Consider the following 20,065-nt stretch of genomic DNA (forward strand, 5'->3'; position numbering starts at 1 on the left):
AAATACCGATTACCATGGTGCTGACAATTATGCGCATATTATGCAGACACTTAGTAACATAATAGAAACTGTGTAATATAATGTTAACTGTGCGTTTTGTGTAGGAAGATCAGAAAACAGTGACACCTCTACTCCGATATAACGCGACCCGATATAACACAGATTCATATACAACGCGGTAAAGCAGCGCTCTGGTGGATCAGCATATCAGCTCCCAGCTGTGGCGCTCTACTTCTCACCGCCAGTGAGTGTGGGGAGATTGGGGAAAGGACGCTCTCCATACTCAACTGCAGTGGGAAGCGGAGTACCGCAGCTGGGAGCTGGCGGAGTGGAGTGGGCTGGGTCTGGGCTGCTCCGGTTCCACCGCTGCCGGTGAATGCGGGACCTTTCCCCAAAACACACACACACACACACACACACACACACACACACACACACACACACACACACACACCAGCGACATGGCTGGGGCCGGGGCAATGAAATCGGAGCGGACTGGGGCCGCAGTGCTCCGCTTCTCGCTGCAGGTGAGTACAGGGGGACGTCTTTTCCCCAACTTCCCTGCACTCACTGGCAGTGGGAAGCGCAGCACCACAGCTGGGAGCTGGCAGAGTGGAGCGGGCTGTGGCCAGGCTTCTCTGCTTCTGCCGCTGCCGGTGAGTGTGGGACCTTTCTCTAACGCCCCCTCTCCTCCCCCCAAACACACACGCAACACATCTGGGGCCAGGGCAAGGAAAACAGAGCGGGCTGGGGCCGCAGAGCTCCATTTCCCACCACTGGTGAGTACGGGGGGGTGTCCTTTCCCTCACCTCCCTGCACTCACCGGCAGCGGGAAGCGCAGCACCACGGCTGGGAGTTGGTGGAGTGGAATGGGATGGGGGGTGGGCTGCTCTGCTTCCCGCCGCTGCCAGTGAGTGCCTGTCAGTGGGTGGATAGGGGGCGGGGCAGTTGGGGATAGGGAGCAGGGGGGTTGCATAGGGGGTGGGATCCTAGGGGTGATTAGGGACGGAGGTCTCTGGAGGGGGGCAGTCAGGGAACAAGGAGCAGGGGGGCCAAAGCAAGTTCGATGTAACATGGTACCTATAGTGTGGTAAGATTTTTTGGCTCCAGAGGACTGCGTTATATCGGGGTAGAAGTGTATAAAGTATTAGAAATTAAGATAAGGTAGTAAGACTTAAGTGCTTTTCATGCTAGTAGAGTTTTTCTCGTCTGCTTAATTGTTTTTTAATCTTTTTATTTTGTCATTTTTAATGTACATGAAATGTCCATACAAATATTACCAAATCTTATGCATAACCTGGTTTTGTTACCTTTTTCATGGACCTATTTGTGTATGGTCAACCTCTTACACAAATTCCAAAAGACTGCAACATCTAATTAATCCTGATGCACAGGAGTGTGTCATTTTTCCATTAAAGGGTTCCCTATACTTTTCTCCATGATGCTAATGTTGGGGGGACCTGTTCTTTTCCAAAAGTGAGCTATGTTATATCTGTCTGCTAGCAGTGTAATTGTGTTATCAGTGGGTCCTCCCCTCAGTCAGTAACCTCCTTTGGACTGTAACCTAAAAGAATCATTATAGTTTCTGTGGGTAACCTAACTTTAGTTATTTTGAAAATTTTATTTGTTGTTTATCCTCTAAAACATTGTTAACGTAGGGCATTCCCGCCATATATGCAGAAAGGTCACTATTCCCTCACATCATGTCCAGCACTTATGACTCCCTTTTTTATGTATATTTTCTTTAATTTAAATAGACTGAAGTACCACTATTAAAGTATTTTATAAATGTCTTTAATGGTTACTTAAATAGATGAGGTTTCTGGCCTTCCTATTCATTTCTTTCCCTATTCTCCATGTCCTCCATTTTACAGAAAGCCCAAGATTTAAACTTTGTTTGTTGGCTTGGCCATACCTCTCTGATTTGAGGTGAGATGAGAGGGAGTCCAAAGACCGTTTGGGATTTGGAGGAGGAGGACCTCTTAGCCCTGTCAAAGACAGTAATGGTGAGAGTGGCCATGATGATCCTCTGAAGACTTCTGAGGGACGGAGCACCTGGCACTAAGATTGTGTGTGAGGGAAGACACCCCTCCTCTCCCCTACCCTTAGATAAATCTCTGACTAAGATGTGTGGAGAGGACGGGTTGTCTATCAAGGCAGACAACTGTATAGAAAGAGGCCTAGGGTTGTAGGAGCTGCAGTAATCCTGAATGGAATCCTCTCTCAAAGCTGAGCTAAAGCTCTTGGGGGACAGTGAAACCTGGGTCCAGGTTTCTGTGGTACCTTGAAATCTGAATGGATGATTGCCCTTTATGATGTGCACTGTGTTGTATTTCCTTAAGCATCTACTTGTGTTTCTGTATTTGTGTTACCTTTTTTAGAAAGAATCTACATCATTCCATTATTAACCCTTCTTGTTTTAAGGATCAGGTTGTTGACATTAAATCAAGTTGACTTAATTTGGTGTCTCACTACAAAGTCAAAGTATTGAGACCTAGGGTAAAATTTTCAGAAGTCCCATTTTCAGTCTTGACTTGGGGGCAGATTTTCAAGCACTTAACTCCCATTGACTTTCAGTGGGAGTTAGGCATCTAAGTACCATTTGTGCCCTTGAAAAATCAGCCCAAGTCACTTCTGAAAATGGGACTTATGTACTTGAGTCACTTTTAACAATGTTATCCAGTGTCCTGGATAGCTGTGATGCAGTGGTCATTGACTGAGTCATTGGCTGATGGATTGAGTTTAATAGGGGTGGGGTTAAGGAGCTACAAAGCTTGTCCAAGCTTTGAAAATGTCAAGTCTAGTCTGGGAGCTTGGCTTAGGCAAACTCCTGCTCCAGTTTCTGAAGTCAGCCTGTGACTGAAGTTAGCTTGGAAGCCTGGCTCAGGCAAAGGCCTGCCCAACAAGAAAGATTTGCGCCAGTCTTGAAAGACCTAGCCTAGCCTGAGAGTCTCGTCTTAAAAGATTAGCCCAACCCAGGGAAGGCTGGTTTAGGCAGAGGTCTGTGCCAGTCCTGAAAGATTTTGTGTAGTATGAAAGCCCAACTCAGGCAGATTTCTAAAACTTCCAGTTAGAACTTTAGTTGGTAGCTGTATTATGCAGTTGCTGTGGGAATTTCTGAACATGTGGGAACCTAAGGTTTTTTCTGTTCTTAGGGGAGTTAACATTAAAAAGTATATTTTTCCTTTTTTTTTTTTAAATACGCCGATGATTTATTTCTTGCCTCTTCCACCTTCAAAGTGAAACCCACATGAAACCCACGGATAACATGTGAAATCACATGTGTGACACTTTTATATCTATGAAAAGTAAGAAAATAAGCTTAGTCAGATGTTGATCACCACTCTGTCCAGAGAAAATAGACACTAATTACTAAACAACCACAAATACTCTAAAAATAGGTTTGTTTGAAACTTGTCAATAAATTAAAGAAACAAGTCTTGGGTGTGTGCTATGAATTTAAAGAAAAAGGAGCACATACATCTTGGAATTGCTTTTTCTTCTTCCTTAACAGGCGGATAAATTTCAAGAGTTGCTGCTATATAATGGAACCAACCCGTGACACGTTTTGAAAAGCAGATGAGAACATGCTTTAGCAGGCTTGCTTTTTTATCAACCACATGTTCTGGGGTTTTCATCTTTGGGAACTTACAATAAATATTTTAATATGCAATAATGTTTCAATAAGCACAGAATACGTTCATTTTGACTACTACTAAATTAAGCAGTAAAAGTGCTAGCATTAAATGTGCAGTATAATATTAATTACTTACCATGTTTAGCTCCTGATACATTATTGAACATTTAAATATTTACTGTTGCTGTCCAGGTGTTCTCACTTACTGAGGGTATATCCTACCCTCAGTCTTTGCATACCACTTCCATGGGCATTCTGTACGTTGAACAGCAAGGTAAAATTATGCTTCCAAATGTTCAAGGACCAGATAATACTGTTAACTGCAAAGATAAACAAAAAGTGACTACAGTGAGTTTGCCCATCAGCTCTAATGTAACCTGCCACTGTGGTGCTTATTTTAAAATTATGTTCAGGTAGGAAAAGCAGGGGCTTTATGTTTTTTTTTATATAATATTCTTTTTTACTTGAAGAAAATGTGAACAAGTTGGCTCCTCTATTGAGTGGAGCTGCATTTATTTAGAGCTATAGAGTTACTTTCTAAGCTGACACATAACTATAATACCCATTAGTGCTGTAATTCTTTTAATTCAATGTTTAAGCATAGAGTAGTAAAAAAGATGTTGGAACATCAGGGTGTAACTTATGACATGTCCTAACAAGAATGTGTAGATAAATCACACTTCAACAGAAGTGTAAGCACAATATGTCTGAATTTGTTTAGCCCGAGAGTGCCTAATTCTTGTCCTACAGAAAGATCAACATGTATAATACCCTATTCTAATTTTGCTGTAGTAGTTTGGCTCACCTCTAATTACATATTGCATATTTGTTGAACATACCAGTCCAGTGAGTCTAAATACTGATCTGAAAGGAGAAGTCCTGGCTAACATAGCAACAGACCATTTTTTTCCCTTCAGTCTGGAGCTCCCTTCCTTTGGTAGGTAGGGGAGCAGACCTAGGGGAGAATAAATCACATTATTTGTATGTTATTCTCTGCACAAACCTCTTTTGTCATTAGCACTGCTCACGTTCACTGCAAAAGTCTCAGCATTTGAAGGAGGGACATCTCCAGACTGCAGAAATTGAAGAGTGAGGTCACAGGAGGTTAGATTCTTTGAAGCCTTGCTTTCAGCAGTACTGAAGGTAAAAGTCATGATGGCAGTGTGAAGAGGAGGAAAGAAGAAGAGAAGTTAAGGAGTCAGACTTTTTTTTAAATGTGCAGCCAACCATTACAAAAACAAAGGTGCATTGCTTTCTTTTAATCTTTAGGGTTTCTTTTTGTATCCTGGTTTCACTCACTCCTCTCATGGCTTCTCACCAAAAGTCCCCATGTAGATGTGTTCTTTGATTTGTGGTTGTAATTCCATTCCTGAGCCAACTTTATATGACCCTGGGCAGGCCCTCTCTGAGGTCCAGAGAGGTACAGGCCACTTCCAGCTTTTGAGGACCCTAGCCATAGTTAAAAAAAAAAAAAAAAAAAAAAAAAAGAAAGACAACACATGAAAACAAAATAAGGCATCAAAAAAAGAGTGAGCCATAATTTGAATAATTTTTTATTTAACAAATGCTTTTCTGGTTCGATAGGGATGCAAATAAAAACAAGTTGTAGAACTTATCAAATGCCAGAAAATTAACAAGTGTCTAAATTTGAGGCCCCCTTTGAGTTTGAGGCCCAGGCCAAATGGGCCTCCTACCCCCTACCCCCCCCCCCCAATTGGCCCTGACCCTGGGCATGAAATACTGGATACCAGTAACAGTTGACTTTAAAGGCAGAGGTGGTACCAAAAGCAGAATTCCAGCACTGAGCCTGCCAGAAAAGGCAGAATAATAAACATGACTCGTGTCATTTTGTTTAAAATGCCTTGTAGAGTATAAAGTGAAAGTCTGTTTCACTTTATTTAAAAAGTAATAAATAATTATTCCTTTACTCGGAATCAAATCGCTGGTATATTAAAAGAAAATTCTGGATAAAATTTATGTTTGGGTTTTTTAACCATACCTTTGGCATAGCAGGGTGGATATGTGGAACAGACATGCCAAACCTGCAAAAAAAAAAATATGCAGAAATCAGGGTTGGTTTTGTCTTACTTGGCTTGTGAGTTGCTTGTTGGCTAGTTTTTGGCTTGTAGCTTGTTGCCTGTTGCGTCTGTTTTTTTGATCAGCTCCTGGCAAGCAGGGACAAGGGGGGGAGAGAGATTCAGGGGTGCACAGCGAGCCTACCACAATCCCAGACTGCACACTGGGGGGATCTAGTCACATAGAGTGTTGGGGTTCTTAGGGATTGGCTTGTTTTGGCCTTATTTTGAAATGGGATTAGTTTGATTTTTGGCTTATTGTGAAAGACTGGGTGCTTATTTACCACGTGAAAGTCGGAAACTGTGATTTGGAAACAGACAAACACGAAAAAAGCAACCTCTTACAAGCATTTTAAATAATATTTTCTAGTTAGAATGCATCATTTCAAATCCTAAAACAAATCAATCTTAAGGAAACATAGAGGTCTTTATCAGAAAGTTTAGGGTAACAGACAGAGATTAGAAGCATATAATAAACTAGACCACTAATTCTCATGTTAGTTCTCATCATAATTGCAGTCAGTTATCTTGAAGATTAATGTTAAGCAATTTCATATTTGACATCATCAAAGGTTTTGGCAGGTCACTTGGAGCTATCTTTATAAAAGTATTTTTACCCAGTGGGATTTACAGATGTACATAAGCAGGTTAGGCACCTAACTCAATGGGAGTTAAGTGCCTAACTTGTTTAGGTGTTTTTGTAAGGTGCTTGTCTACATCCTTAGGCACATGCCTTTGTAAATCTAATCTGTGATGTCCCTGTTACTTGGTTTATCTGTCTGGAAAATGGTGGTCATTATAATGATATCCAGTAAGGGTGAAGCATTTTTGTTTTTAATTTTGTAAATTCCTACATAGTTAACTTGGGAGGAGGAAAAACCGCATAGCTGAAACAGAAGTGGGCATTCAGTCTTGTGCATCAGATTGCCATATGAGCGTAACTGTTTACTTTGCGTAATCTTCCCTACACAGTCTGAATTCAGTATTCAGTGCTGCAATCTGTGCTTCTAAGGCCAGAAAGCATTCTAGAAGAGTATATCGTACTAGTGTGGGATGTGAAACAAAACAGCTGGATTCAATGGTTACTTTTGCTTGCCTGAGACCCAGTAAACTAAGTTATAAGGTGTGCTCGGTTGCCCTGGAAAACACTGCCGTGATTAAAGTCTCTGCTGATGCCTTTAACTTACTTTCTAGGAAACCTGTTACCTCAAAATGGATTTAGGAACAAAAAAAAAATTTAAAATAAATTTCAAGGATTTAGGTTATTTAGATTAATGAAATGTCACAGAAGGTCTACAAATTGGTTCCTTGGGAAACTAAACAGCCCTGATCCTGCAAAAACTCATAATTTAACTCACACAAGTAATTCCACTGAGTTGTTCACGTGCATAAAGGCTGGCAGGATCAGGACCTGAATTGTTATATAATTTAAAGGTGAAAATTTTCCAACTATATCCAATTTACCATTCTTTTCTGACAAATTGAAAAATAGCCCTTGCTTCATATGACCCACAAAAATCAGTGCTTTAAAAACTTCAGTGGCAGTAGTTATATAACAAACTACACCTCTACCCCTCGGTCGTGGGGAGCCAAAAATCCCTCCCGCGTTATAGTTGAAACCCCATAATATCAGGGTAGGGGCAGCAGGGCTCTGGTGATGATTTAAAGAGCTCTGGGCCCCAGCCGCTGTGGGGAGCCCCAGGCCCTTTAAATTGCCGGTGGAGCCCCGCTGCCACAGCGTTGGGGTAGGGTTGGCAGGGCTCCAGTGGTGATTTAAAGAGCCCGGGGCTCCCCGCAGCAGCTGAAGCCCCAGGCCCTTTAAATCACTGGCAAGCCCCACTGCCGCAGCCCCAGGGTAACAGCGGCAGGGCTCCAGCATGATTTAAAGGGCCCAGGGCTCCCCGCAGCAGCCGAAGCCCCAGACCCTTTAAAGCACCACCAGAGCCCCGCTGCTACCATGCTATACACGAACCCCTGTTATATCAGGTCGCGTTATAGCGGGGTAGAGGTGTATACCGAGAGCTGTAATGACACAGTCAGTAGTGCTGTTACACAAAGTATTTTGGCATGATCAGAGATAAATTACTTATTTTTTTAAAGTTTTGTTCTCAATATACAAGCTACAGCAAATGGGAGAGAGGAAAAACCAGCAAGGAAAACACAACTTAAATTTGTATAAACAGCTTTAATAAAGAGAGTTAAACTATTAAAAAATTACTTTGTCCTTTTAACTTAGATTGTCTCAACACAGTAATAAATAGGAGTGTTGTTTTGATGAAGTATTATGGTATTAAATCACCAAAGTGACAGTAGTCTTATGATGTATGGTAATAATATGTCCTCAGAATGATAATACGCTGTAATGCATCGTCACAGCAACGAGGTTTTATGCATATATCACACACACGTCATTAGAGTGATGGAAACTTTATGACACTACTTTTTAAACATGGTTTCAATTCAGGAGAGCTGCTTGGGATTTAATACGAGTTAATTTTTTTAACACTTTAAATCCTCATTCCTTTTTGGGTATGCCTGCACAGCTATCATAAGTCTGCGGCTGGCCTGTGCCAGCTGACTCAGGCTAAGGTTCTCAGGCTAAGGGACTGTTTAATTGCAATGTAGACATTCAGGCTCGGGCTGCAGCCCAGGCACTAGGATCCTGCTGATGCCGCAGTTAACCCGAGCCCCACAAGCCAGAGCGGGTGTCTACAATATAGACAGACCCTTTATCTCCTCTTGTCTCTCTCACATTTCTAGGGTGTCCCCAAGGCACCACATGCTCAAAATAGTGCTTCCGCTCACTTTCTCACACGTGCAAAGACTTTGACTGTATCACACCATCCTCCAACAAAATCAACTGACTCCCTGATCTCTTCAAAATCCTGTTAAAAAAGCTATCCCTAAAATTCTCGGTAGACTTGCCACAGACTTTTATTATGGCATGTGCTCTGTTGTAACTTTGTTGTACTCCTAATAAATAGCAGTACTCCTCGATAATTCTGAATCGAAAGGGAGAGTAGCTTACAAAGAGGCAGACTACGTTATTTTTATATCATATTCAGTTTTGGTCTTGTTTACACAAAATCCTTTTTATGAAGAGGAAAAAGTTAATGGTGATTTTGATATCGTGCCTATTTCATTAACCATCTTCAATGTCTCTCTCCATTTTAAAAATTTTACTAGTTGTGAGGCTCTTCAGCTGAGCTGCCATGCAGAATGTATTTTAACAGAATGGTTTTCAACAGAACTGCACAACTAGAACAGTTTAAAACAAAAAAGCATTCTGAAATTCTTACAGTGCTTGTTAAAAGTTCTACATCTTCAGTTATATAGACAGACATCAGCAAGGCCGGCTCCAGGGTTTTTGCTGCCCCAAGCAGCAAAAAGAAAAAAAAAAAGCCGTGATTGCAATCTGCAACTCTACTGCCGCCACTTCAGTCTTCGGCAGCAATTCGGCGGCTGGTCCTTTGCTCCTAGAGGGAGTGAGGGACCTGCTGCCAAATTGCCACCAAAGACCTGGATATGCCGCCCCTGACCGTTGGCCACACCAAGCAGCTGCTTGCTGGGCTGGTGCCTGGAGCCGGCCCTGAGCATCAGCATGGATATTTGCATGATAAGGCGCTGTGTAAGTGAATCTGTTTGATAGTATTGTACACTGTTAATATTATTTCCTAGCTTCTGAAAACAATTTGCTGAACAGGCGTCTGAAACTTGATTATGAAGAAATCACTCCGTGCTTGAAAGATGTAACTTTGGTTTGGGAAAAAATGCTGAGTACACCAGGAAGGTCAAAGACAAAAATTGACATGGAAACAATACATTCTGCTGTTGGGCGAGGTAAGCATAGCCTATATTTTTGAAATGGTGGAATTCATGTACAACTTTATGTTAGAAGTCACTCAAATTGCTTTTCTTTATCAATATCAGTCCTTTCTTATCACCTTTTTAAGTGAGGTGTTCACAGAGGTCTAAATAAACAATTGACACTGTTCAAATTGATACAGTTGAGGTCCACTGCCCCTAGCTACACATTTGCCACTCCCATTGATTTTAAACCATAGTTGCAACCATGGAGCTGAGTATACAGTATGTGACATTCACTTTTAATAAACTTCATCCTAATGGGAAAAGATATTTGGACAGCAAAGTTGTTGAGCCTGTCTATCTATTCACTATTAGATAGGCAAGTGACACCAGACCAGTTGATTTATAACTCCAAAATACCAGTGTGAGGCGCTAAGTTTCTAACTTCATTCCTGACCATTAAAAAAATGTCCTTAAATTGATTTTAGAAAGAAACTCCACCAAAAAAGGAAAAAACGGGAGGAAAACATGAGATGAATGGCAAAAAAAAAAAAAAAAAAAAAAGCAAAATTGAACAAACATATATTATACACCAAATCCTAATTCAGAATGAGTTTTTTCTAGTAACTTTTTACTGTTATACTAAATATATTTATCTGCTTGTTTCAACCAGTATGAGTCTTAGTCAATAATAGAATCTAAATACAAAATATCTTCAATTGTGGAAATGCTGGACTAAATACCTTGTTTATGTGGATATTGCAGTGTGCACAGGTATAATTGATATAGGAATAATTTATCAACTATTTGCACTGAAGAGGATTTCATTGATCTATAACAGTGTATACAGTAGCAATAGATTTATACTGTTGGCCAAAGTCTACTGTCAGTTACCTATTCACCCAGTTGAAGCTAATGGAATTGCAGGAGGGTAATTGAGAACAGAATCTGGTTTCTTCAGTGAATCCAAAAGCCTGTTTATACCATTTGATATGTTTTTATTCAGTAAGCAAGTTCAAAACACTGAAAGTAGTTTGTGAAAATACTCCCTCTGTACATTGTGATGTGGTTTTGCTTCAAATACCAGTTTTGCTCTTAACTTGTTCCTACTGGAGTTTCATAATAAAGTAATGATCTGGAGATAACGATGGTCTATTAAAAATACATATCAGAAAAATACTTATTCATTTTAGTTTTTATGTAAGGAAGTACTGTAAAATTGTTCTCATATATATTTCTTCTAGAGCTAGGCCAATAACGGATTTTTTCAGTTCATGGGCAATTCTGAAAAGGCAAGGAAAATTTTGTTTTGTTTAAAAACAATCTTTGATTTCAACCTTTCAATTTTTTTTTTAAATTTAAAATAAAATTATAGGAAATCTCAAAACACAAAGCTGTTTTGAATAAAAATAATTTTTCTCACAAATATAAAAAAATGAAACATTTATGTTTTTCCCCCAATTGAAACAATTGAGTGAAATTCACAAAACATGTTTTAGTGTAGCAGAATCTGCATTCCCCGTGCCCCCCCCAAAGAAAAAAGAAAAAAAATTGGTCTGACTTCACTCAGCCCGTATTTGATAACTGAGTTAATTTTGACCTGCTGTATTGAACTCTTGCTATGTTTTAAATATTTACCAAAAGAAACAATAAAAACCACAATCATAGATTACTCTAAAACTGAACCCTTGATTCCAACACATTTGATTAGATTAGAATATCCTTATTTGCACTGAATAAAATCTTATGCTATAACCAGTCCTATCGACTTCTTAGTGTAAAGTACCTTTACTCATGTTGAATAGTAACACAGCCTGATCCATTATAATTAGGGCCCTACCAAATTCACAGCCATGAAAAACACGTCACAGACTGTGAAATCTGGTCTTTTGCCCTGTACTATACATATTACACTGGGAGACCAGTTTTTCTCAAACTGGGGATCCTGACCTAAAAGAGAGTTGCAGGGGGTTCACAAGGTTATTTTAGGGGAGAATCGCGGTATTGCCACCCTTACTTCTGCGCTCCTTCAGAGCTGGGTGGCCGAGAGCAGCAGCTGTTGGCCAGGTGCCCAGCTCTGAAGGCAGTGCTCCACCAGCAGCAGCACAGAAGTAAGAGTGGCAATACCATATCATGCCACCCTTACTTCTCCGGTGCTGCTGGCGGCAGCTCTGCCTTCAGAGCTGGGATCCCAGCCAGCGGCCTCTGTTCTCCAGCTGCCCAGCTCTGAAAGCAACTCTGCCACCAACAGCAGCACAGAACTAAGGTTAGTGGTTCTGCAACCCGCCCCACAATAACCGTGTGCCCCCCCTCCAACTCTTTTTTGGGTCAGGACCCCTACAATTACAACACCATCAAATTTCAGATTTAAATAGCTGAAATCATGAAATTTATGGTTTTTAACATCCTACGACCATGAAATTGACCAAAATGGACCATGAATTTGGTAGGGCCCTAGTTATGATAATATTTTGCACTTCTCTATCTAAAGATTTCAGTGCATTGCAAGTAATTATGAATTATGCCTCCCATCACCTAGGTGATTTGGGAAAGTAGCATTATTTCCTCTTCCAGACGGGGAAAGTGAGGCTTTAAAACATGGTTACTTGCCCAAAGTCACACAGCAAGCTTGTAGCAGAAGTAGGAATAGGACACGTGCACTGTACCTTGTGCTAACCAGAAGGACAAGAGTGCAGTTTGCGACATTAGAAAGTAATCTATATAAATTCCAGCCAAAAGCTTTAAGTTGTGTACTTCAGCTTGGAAAGCTGTGGAGAAGACAAGTAACTTCACAGTTTTACAGTCTTAGCTTGCTTAGAGGCCGATGTGGCTGGTACTTGCGTAAGGAAACTGGTACAGTAGCTGTTTGTTAATGGTGCTTTTCTCTCAAAATGGATGCATAATGCTAATTTCAGCCTTATGTGGGTGCCAGGCCAACCCCATGACCAGTGTGCGCCTTCCCTGTTAGGATTTTTATGCTTTGGCAGGTGGGGGAAAGAGGGTACATTTTGCAAACCAGATCAACCTGAATTCCAACTAGGTAGGCCTGCTGCATAACCAGCTTCTATAGTCTTTCACGGGGTGTATAACTTGGAAGGTCACAGATAATTTCTGGTTAGACAGATCTTCCAAGCCTCACTCCTGCTAATATATTAGAACCTCAGAGTTATGAACACCTCAGGAACGGAGGTTGTTCGTTACTTGGGGGTTCAGAACTCTCAGGTTCTACTGGACTGTTTACTTGAGACATATTTTAACTCTTGTGATTAGAAGAGTAATATATTTCCCACTCAGCCTTATTTTTTTCCCTTTCTTGCAAGGAGTACCACGTCATCACAGGGGCGAGATCTGGAAGTTTTTAGCAGAACAATACCATCTTAAACATCAGTTTCCAAGTAAGCAGCAGCCAAAGGACACTCCCTACAAAGAACTCTTAAAACAATTAACTTCCCAGCAACATGCAATACTTATTGACCTTGGTAAGTCTACAGCAGTATTGTGAAATGAGGACTAAAGTTTCACAACCTTGGAGCGGGAGAATTCTAACAAAGAAAATAACTAGCAAAATGTTTCTTGGGTTAATAATAGATTATGGATGAGAAGTGATTTTAATCTGATATAATTGAAAATAATTACTTCTCATTATTAGCAAATCATTAAATTCATATTTCAAATACAGAAATATTCTACAGTCTCCTCTCATTTAGATAGGGCACTAATAAGTACTTTGGTATATGTGATTAATGCAGCTATACTTCAGATATTGACCGCGAGCTGCTAAAGTCAATGGGATAGAAACTGCCAGGGAATCAAATCTGTTTGTAAGAGTTGAGGCTTGTTTAAAAATAGGAACAACTCATTTCTAATCCTCAGTTCTGCCTTTAATTTAAAACAGCTTTACTTGGAAAGGTGTAGGAGTTTGGTTCTAATGGGTATTATTTTGGTTTTATTTTATTTTGGTAAAACAACTCTCTCTGATGGAAATTCAGATATCTTGCAAGATATTTATTGAGTCTCACTCAGTTTCTCCTCTAAAATACTGTGTGTCATGCTGTCAGGAGTGGCCCATGACCAGAATGCCAACCTCCGGGCAGACTGTCAAAAAGTAAAGCAGACACCCCACCCGGGGTATGTTCTATCATTAGATTTCACCAACCCAGAACCAAATGTGATTTCCCAAAGTAATACAGTAGTCTTATAGTGGAGTCACAGACAGCTTCCTTCAACACTCCAGGCTATCTTACCACCCAGGCAAGCTGGACTATGTGATAAATGGTCACTTACATCAAAAATTACAAAATAGTCAGTTTACACTGACTCCCAAGAGACCAGTCACTCACCCAGGTCACTTTGCACCGTAGATCTCACACCAAAGACAACACTATTGAAGTTACTTCCATAGTAAACTAACCAAAGATTTATTAGCTGAGAAAAAAAAATGAGAGTTATTGAGAGGTTAAAGCAGGTAAAAATATATGTACATGTGAGTCACAGTCTGTAATTTCAAAAGGCAGCAGAGATGTAGTACTCTGCCCATTTTCTAAAAGTCTTTAAGGGCTACCCACAGTAACTCTGGTTTTCTCAAACTTCTTGTTCAGTTTCTGCCCTGTTAGAATCCAGACCAGTGGTTCTCAACGTATCTATCGTGGCCCACAATGTGTTACCTGGGCCACAGGGATCAGGTGGCAGGGCCGTGGCAACCCTGTCCCAGACCCCCGCCGCGCAGGGCCCGCCAGCTGCCCACATGCCCAGCCCTGGGCAGCTGCGCTGGACCCCTGACCCAATGGGACCAGCAGGAAGCCTCAGACACCCACTGCGCAGCTGCCCTGGAGCTCACGGAGCCAGGCTGCAGTCCCGAACCCTGACATGCTGGGTAACTGGGAATCTGGACCCCACCCTGGACCTGCAGCTGTGTGCTAACTGGGCCACTGGTTGAGAACCACTGATTCGGACACTCCAGATATGAAGAATTTTTCCTTGAGTCCATATTTTTAGCTTATTCTCACAGAAACTAAACTGACAGCAACAGTTCCCACACAGGTCCCTTCTTCATGTGGAGGGCGAATGTGCTTAAAGTCTTTGATCTTTGATCCCATACAATGGCTCGTTTGCATTTAATGAACAGAATTTAACATTTTCTTGTCAGACCACCATCGTTTTCATTACACAATGTTTTTTTCCTGTTTGATGAGTTACATAGTTACAGAGGTTTACAATGGAAATGATTGCTTTTGCTTTACAACATGGGATATAGCTGAGTGAGAACAATACCATGCAGCATCCTACAAGCATTTCAGAAAACTCTAAACACTTTCTTATCAACATAACGTCTAACATTTATTTTGATTAATGCCGACACACAGGTTTCCAGCTATGAATTTGTAAGTGTTCAGTGAGGACTGAGGCCTTGGCATGAGCTGGCATCTGGTCTGCCAGGATCACACTATGGTCAAGGTTTTTAAAAAGAGGAGCCTAGATTAGGTTTTTAAATTCATATGTAGGCACCTGAACAAGCAGCCTGACTTTCAAAGGTGCTGAGCACTCAGCAGTTGCCCTTGGCTTCATAGGGAGCTATTCAATGTTCAACACCCTTGTTATTCAAGCCAGTTACTATGGATTTAGGAGGCTTAACCTTAGGCAAACATTTTAGAAAATCTTCGCCTGTCCCCATCTTCCATTTCATTCTTGTATCTCATTTAAAGCTTGTCAGAGTGTTCATAATATCAGAGTGAAATACAAGATATTAGGACTAAATTGTATGAAACTGTTGGTTTAGGGTGGGGTCAAAGAGGAGTGATTTGAGCTAATTTTATTAAGAGTGAGAGGGAGTTAAACGTGACAGTCTTTGGCCACCCAAAAGACATTATTTCATACATATCAGTTCATTTTCCTTTTCTTTTCCTTTTCCTTTTCTCTGTCCTTGTCAGCATTACTTCTCTCTCTCAAATTGCCAAAATATAACAGTTCTGCCACAAAATACAAAAGAGGACTATGCTCAAAAGACTATGGGCTTGTCTACATCAGAAAGTTGCAGCGCTGGTGAGGGAGTTACAGCGCTGCAACTTTGAAGGTGTACACATCTGCAGGGCACCACCAGCGCTGCAACTCCCTGTTTGCAGCGCTGGCCGTACTCCCGTTTTGTCTCGGGTGTAGAGGATCCAGCGCTGGTGATCCAGCGCTGGTAATCCAATGTAGACACTTACCAGCGCTTTTCTTGACCTCCGTGGAAGGAGGAAGCCTCTGGTAATCAAGCTGGTCTCCTTTCCCGGTTTGCTCTCTCGTTCCCGGAACCCCGAGCAAGCAGGTCTCCTTCCCTGCGGTTTGCTGGGTGGCTCCGGGAACGCGAGAGCAAACCGCGGCGAAGCTGGTCTCCTTTCCCGGTTTGCTCTCTCGTTCCCGGAACCCCGAGCAAGCAGGTCTCCTTCCCTGCGGTTTGCTGGGTGGCTCCGGGAACGCGAGAGCAAACCGCGGCGAAGCTGGTCTCCTTTCCCGGTTTGCTCTCGCGTTCCCGGAACCCCCCTTGAAGCCGCCCAACAGCGCTGCAGTGTGGCCACATCTAACACCACTTGCAGCGCTGGTTGCTGTAAGTGTGGCCACTCTGCAGCGCTGGCCCTATACAGCTGTACTAATACAGCTGTAACAACCAGCGCTGCAAAATTTTAGATGTAGACATGGCCTATGAATCCTAAAAAACATGTGTTCTTTACGATGTGGATCCCTATTGAACACTATTATGTTGGCGCATTGCCAAGACTGACCTCTTAAGAGCTGTGACCAGTAGTGATGCTCTTCCCCAACCAGCATACCGACTCATGAGTCTGCCATTTTGTTTCACAAACTTTGTTAGGCTGCTTTCTTGTCGTCTCCTGGTATTTTCTATTGCAGTCTTTCTCCTCTTTCAATGGTAGTCCCCTACCAATTCCAGTCTCTCCTCTGCACCGGCAGTATATACCTTCCACCCAAAAGAGATTTGTTTTTTCCGTTCCAAGATAGATTTCCCTTGACTGTCCCTAACCTTCCATGATCCCAGCAACAGGCTTATCCTTACCGTTAGCTGTCTTTCCTCATTGGAACCCAGATATCTTGGGGCATCTATTACTCTTGGAGGAATTCTGTGCCACTTTGCACGCACAGAATTCATGTCCCTTACAGACTACTCTCCCCACCCCCTGCAGAAAATACGTTCTGCCAGGAAGGTGCTGCAATTACTCCTTTTGCCCATCAGGGGCTGCTGTGGCACCAGAAGAGAGGGCAGCAAGCTAAGCCAGCCATGGAGAGGAAGGGGGAGAGGATGCCTTACTCACAGCTCCTTGTCTGTGGGGCCAGGTAAAGAGGCACGAGATATAGGGGGGATGGATAGAGCAGGGCATGAGGAGCTGCTGGGGAGGTCACGTAGACTAGTGGAGGAGCTAGTGGTGGGAACAGATGGGGTGAGGTCACAGGAGCTAGTGGAGTGAAAGCATTGATCTAGGGGCTAAATGGGAGTGGAGGATGCAGGGCCAAATGGGGCTGCAGAGACCAGAGGGTGTAGGGACATATGGGGACAGGGGAGGATGGTTGGCTGAGTGGGGGAGCAGGATACATGGGGATGGGGGAGGACAGGTAGCTGAGTGGGTGTGAGGGAACATTTGGGGCTGGAGGGAGATGGTTATCTATGTGGGGATGCAGGGACACATGGGGATGGGGGGAGGAGCGGTGGCTGAGTGGGGATGCAGTGACACATGGGAGGGTGCAGGAGCATACAAGGACAGATGTGCTTGAGTAAATAGGAGAGGCTAGGGGTCAGGACGGGGAGGCTCCCCAACTCCTTAACAATCCCTCCCCCACAAAAAAATCTCCGTTGCATACTTTTCCCGTGCGCACCCAACAGCCTTCCAAGATCACACTCAGGCTCCTTCTCAGCAATTAAATCCCTCAGCTCCTCTGTTACCCCTGACCGTCCCTCCCCCGAGCATTCGGACTGTTTCTGAGTGGTGCAGGAAATACGTTTCTGTATTGTAGTTTAAATGAATTTGTATTCAGAGTTCAGTATTATTATGCCTAATAAGGAATATGTTTGTCAAAAAACATTTCCTGAAATTTTTTTGTTGTCTGTATTGTTACAGGAATACTTGCTGACAGATATTCTAAAATAAATTACCAAAATAATTGAAAGTGGCCTGATCATATTGTATTATTTTAACAAATAAAATATGCAGAATTTTGAAATATTGTGCACAGAATTTTTTGGCACAGAATTCCCCCAGGAGTAATCTGCTGGGGGCTGAAGGGCAATTAAAATTTTGCCTACATAGCCATAATTACTTGGTATGCTGTGGCCTGTAGCCCTGTTGAAAACATATTAGAATTCAAATAAATATTCTCCTTTTTTGTCTAGATAATTGTTTTAATGCAGTGTACAGTCTCAGACACAAATATTTAATCTATTTTTATAAAAAGACTCCAACTATTCCTCAGTTGTAACCCCTGATTAACTCTAAGACTAAAGAACATGCATTGAATTCTACAATAATAAATATATAAACTGGTCCTGTATTTCAGAGTACTATGGAAGGAGAATGTGGTTTACGGTTTGGTTTTTTTCATGTGTCCATGAAAGAATAATCATTAGGATGGATTACTAAAAATTGTAATGAAACTCTTGTCATTTATGGAAGGCATGAATTGTAAATAGCTAACCAACTGTCATTCGGTTAATTGGTTAAAACCTGAGGGAAAATCGGTACAACTTTCTGCTTTAATCTAAATGACTAATACATGTTGAGCATTTTAGATGACGTTTAGTAATCCTAAAGAGGTAGCACGTAGCTAACCTAGTGAACTTCATATTTATTATTAGTAGTAGTCCAATAAAGAATTTTTGTAGAATAGTAATTTAGCTGAGAGCAATAGGGACTAAACTGCAGCATTAAACCTCAGCCCCATGTTAGGGAGATGCACTCACTACTCCAGCAAGACCACCTGCGATGCACTGTGCCTCACACAAGGTCGATGCTTTCAGGAGTGGCAAGAAAGCATGGCTGGTGTGTCCCTCTTGAAGAGGGTGTAACATTTTCTCCCTCTGCCCCTGTCTAATATCACTGGCTGGTGTGGAATAGGTTGGCCATGGCCTGATTCTTCATATAGAAGTTGTCATCGATAGAGTATACAGTCTTTGCCGTCTCTGAGAGGTTGGGCACAACTGAGCCTTCAGATTCTGATCCTGCAAATGGATATTTTTATTTTTATTTTTTTGCATCAGCACAGAGCCGTATTCAACCCCTTGCGGGATTGGGGCCCTAGGTTGGTTTTCCACAGTAACCAAGTATTATGGTAAAATTGTGTTTGAGACTAATAAAATCAGTAAACTTTGACAGTAATATGCATGTGGGAAGACAAACTACAATTCTTTGTATAGAGAGTATAACTGAATACTTTAAACCTAGAATCAGGCAGTTTTAAATGTACTACAGACATTCACCAGAAGTAGTTGGGTATGAGGAGGTTTTACATCCTTTCCTGAAATACAGTAGAACCTCAGAGTTATGAACACCTTGGGAATGGAGGATATTTGTGACTCTGAAAAAAATGTTATGGTTCTTTCAGATGTTTGCAACTGAACATTGACTTAATACAGCTTTGAACTTTACTATGTAGAAGAAAAATGCTGCTTTCCCTTTATTTTTTAGTAGTTTAGGTTTAACACAGCACTGTACTCAGGGCCGGTGCAAGGAAGTTTCACGCCCTAGGCGAAAGTTCCACCTTGCGCCCCCCCCCCAGCACTGAAGCAGCTCCCCCCCCCGAAGTGTGCCGCCCACCCCCATGGCAGCTCCCCACCCCCTGGCCTGAGGAGCCCTGCAGTACCTCCCCACCCCAGCTCACCTCTGCTCTGCATCATCTCCAAACAGGACTGCGCAGTGGAACCCCTGGGCTGGCAGCTGCCGGCAGCAGCGTGCTGACCCAGGGGACCTCCCTGGGTTGTCAGCGGCGCGCCAGGGCAGCCCAGAGGATTCCGGGGGCCTGGGGTCTTAGGCGGCGGGGGGCCCCCACTTTGGCTGTAATCTGGCGGCGGGGAGCCCTTCCGCTCTGGGACCTGCCGCCGAAGTGTCCCAGAGACCTGCCGCGGGGGCCCCCCCATCGCCGAATTGCCGCCGAAGTGGGACCAGCTGCCGAAGTTCAGCCAGGTCTTCAGCGGTAATTCTGTGGCGGAGGGCCCCCACCGCGGGTCTCCGGAGCACTTCGGCGACTAGTCCCAGAGCGGAAGGGCCCCCCGCCGCTGAATTACCGCCAAAGACCGGGCTGCATATCGGCAGCGGGTCCCGTTCTGGCGGTAATTCACCGGTGGGGGGTCCTTCCGCCCCGGAGCGGAAGGACCCCCCGCCAGGCCGAGGACCAGGAGCAGAATAAGCTCCAGGGGCCCGGGCCCCGTGAGAGTTTTCCGGGGCTCCCAGAGCAAGTGAAGGACCCCACTCCAGGAGCCTCGAAAAACTCTCGTGGGGTCTGGGACAAATTGCCCCTCTTGCCCCCCCTCTCTGGGCGGTCCTGCTGGCGCGCTGACCCAGAGGAA

The 20,065-nt window shown here is 42.9% G+C and overlaps 1 protein-coding gene across 11 annotated transcripts in view; it reads left to right on the forward strand.

Annotated features, from left to right (window-relative positions):
- TBC1D1 (TBC1 domain family member 1) overlaps nucleotides 1-20,065 on the forward strand; it is a 191,229-nt gene that overhangs the window by 142,782 nt on the left and 28,382 nt on the right. For all 11 annotated transcript variants that reach the window (XM_030563807.1, XM_030563798.1, XM_030563796.1 and 8 more), the window contains 2 exons: nucleotides 9,391-9,552; nucleotides 12,840-12,998. In XM_030563807.1, the coding sequence (XP_030419667.1) occupies nucleotides 9,391-9,552; nucleotides 12,840-12,998 (321 nt within the window). The remainder of the gene's footprint in view (nucleotides 1-9,390; nucleotides 9,553-12,839; nucleotides 12,999-20,065) is intronic.

Source organism: Gopherus evgoodei, chromosome 5 (assembly GCF_007399415.2).
Source record: "Gopherus evgoodei ecotype Sinaloan lineage chromosome 5, rGopEvg1_v1.p, whole genome shotgun sequence".
Classification (NCBI taxonomy): Eukaryota; Metazoa; Chordata; order Testudines; family Testudinidae; genus Gopherus; species Gopherus evgoodei.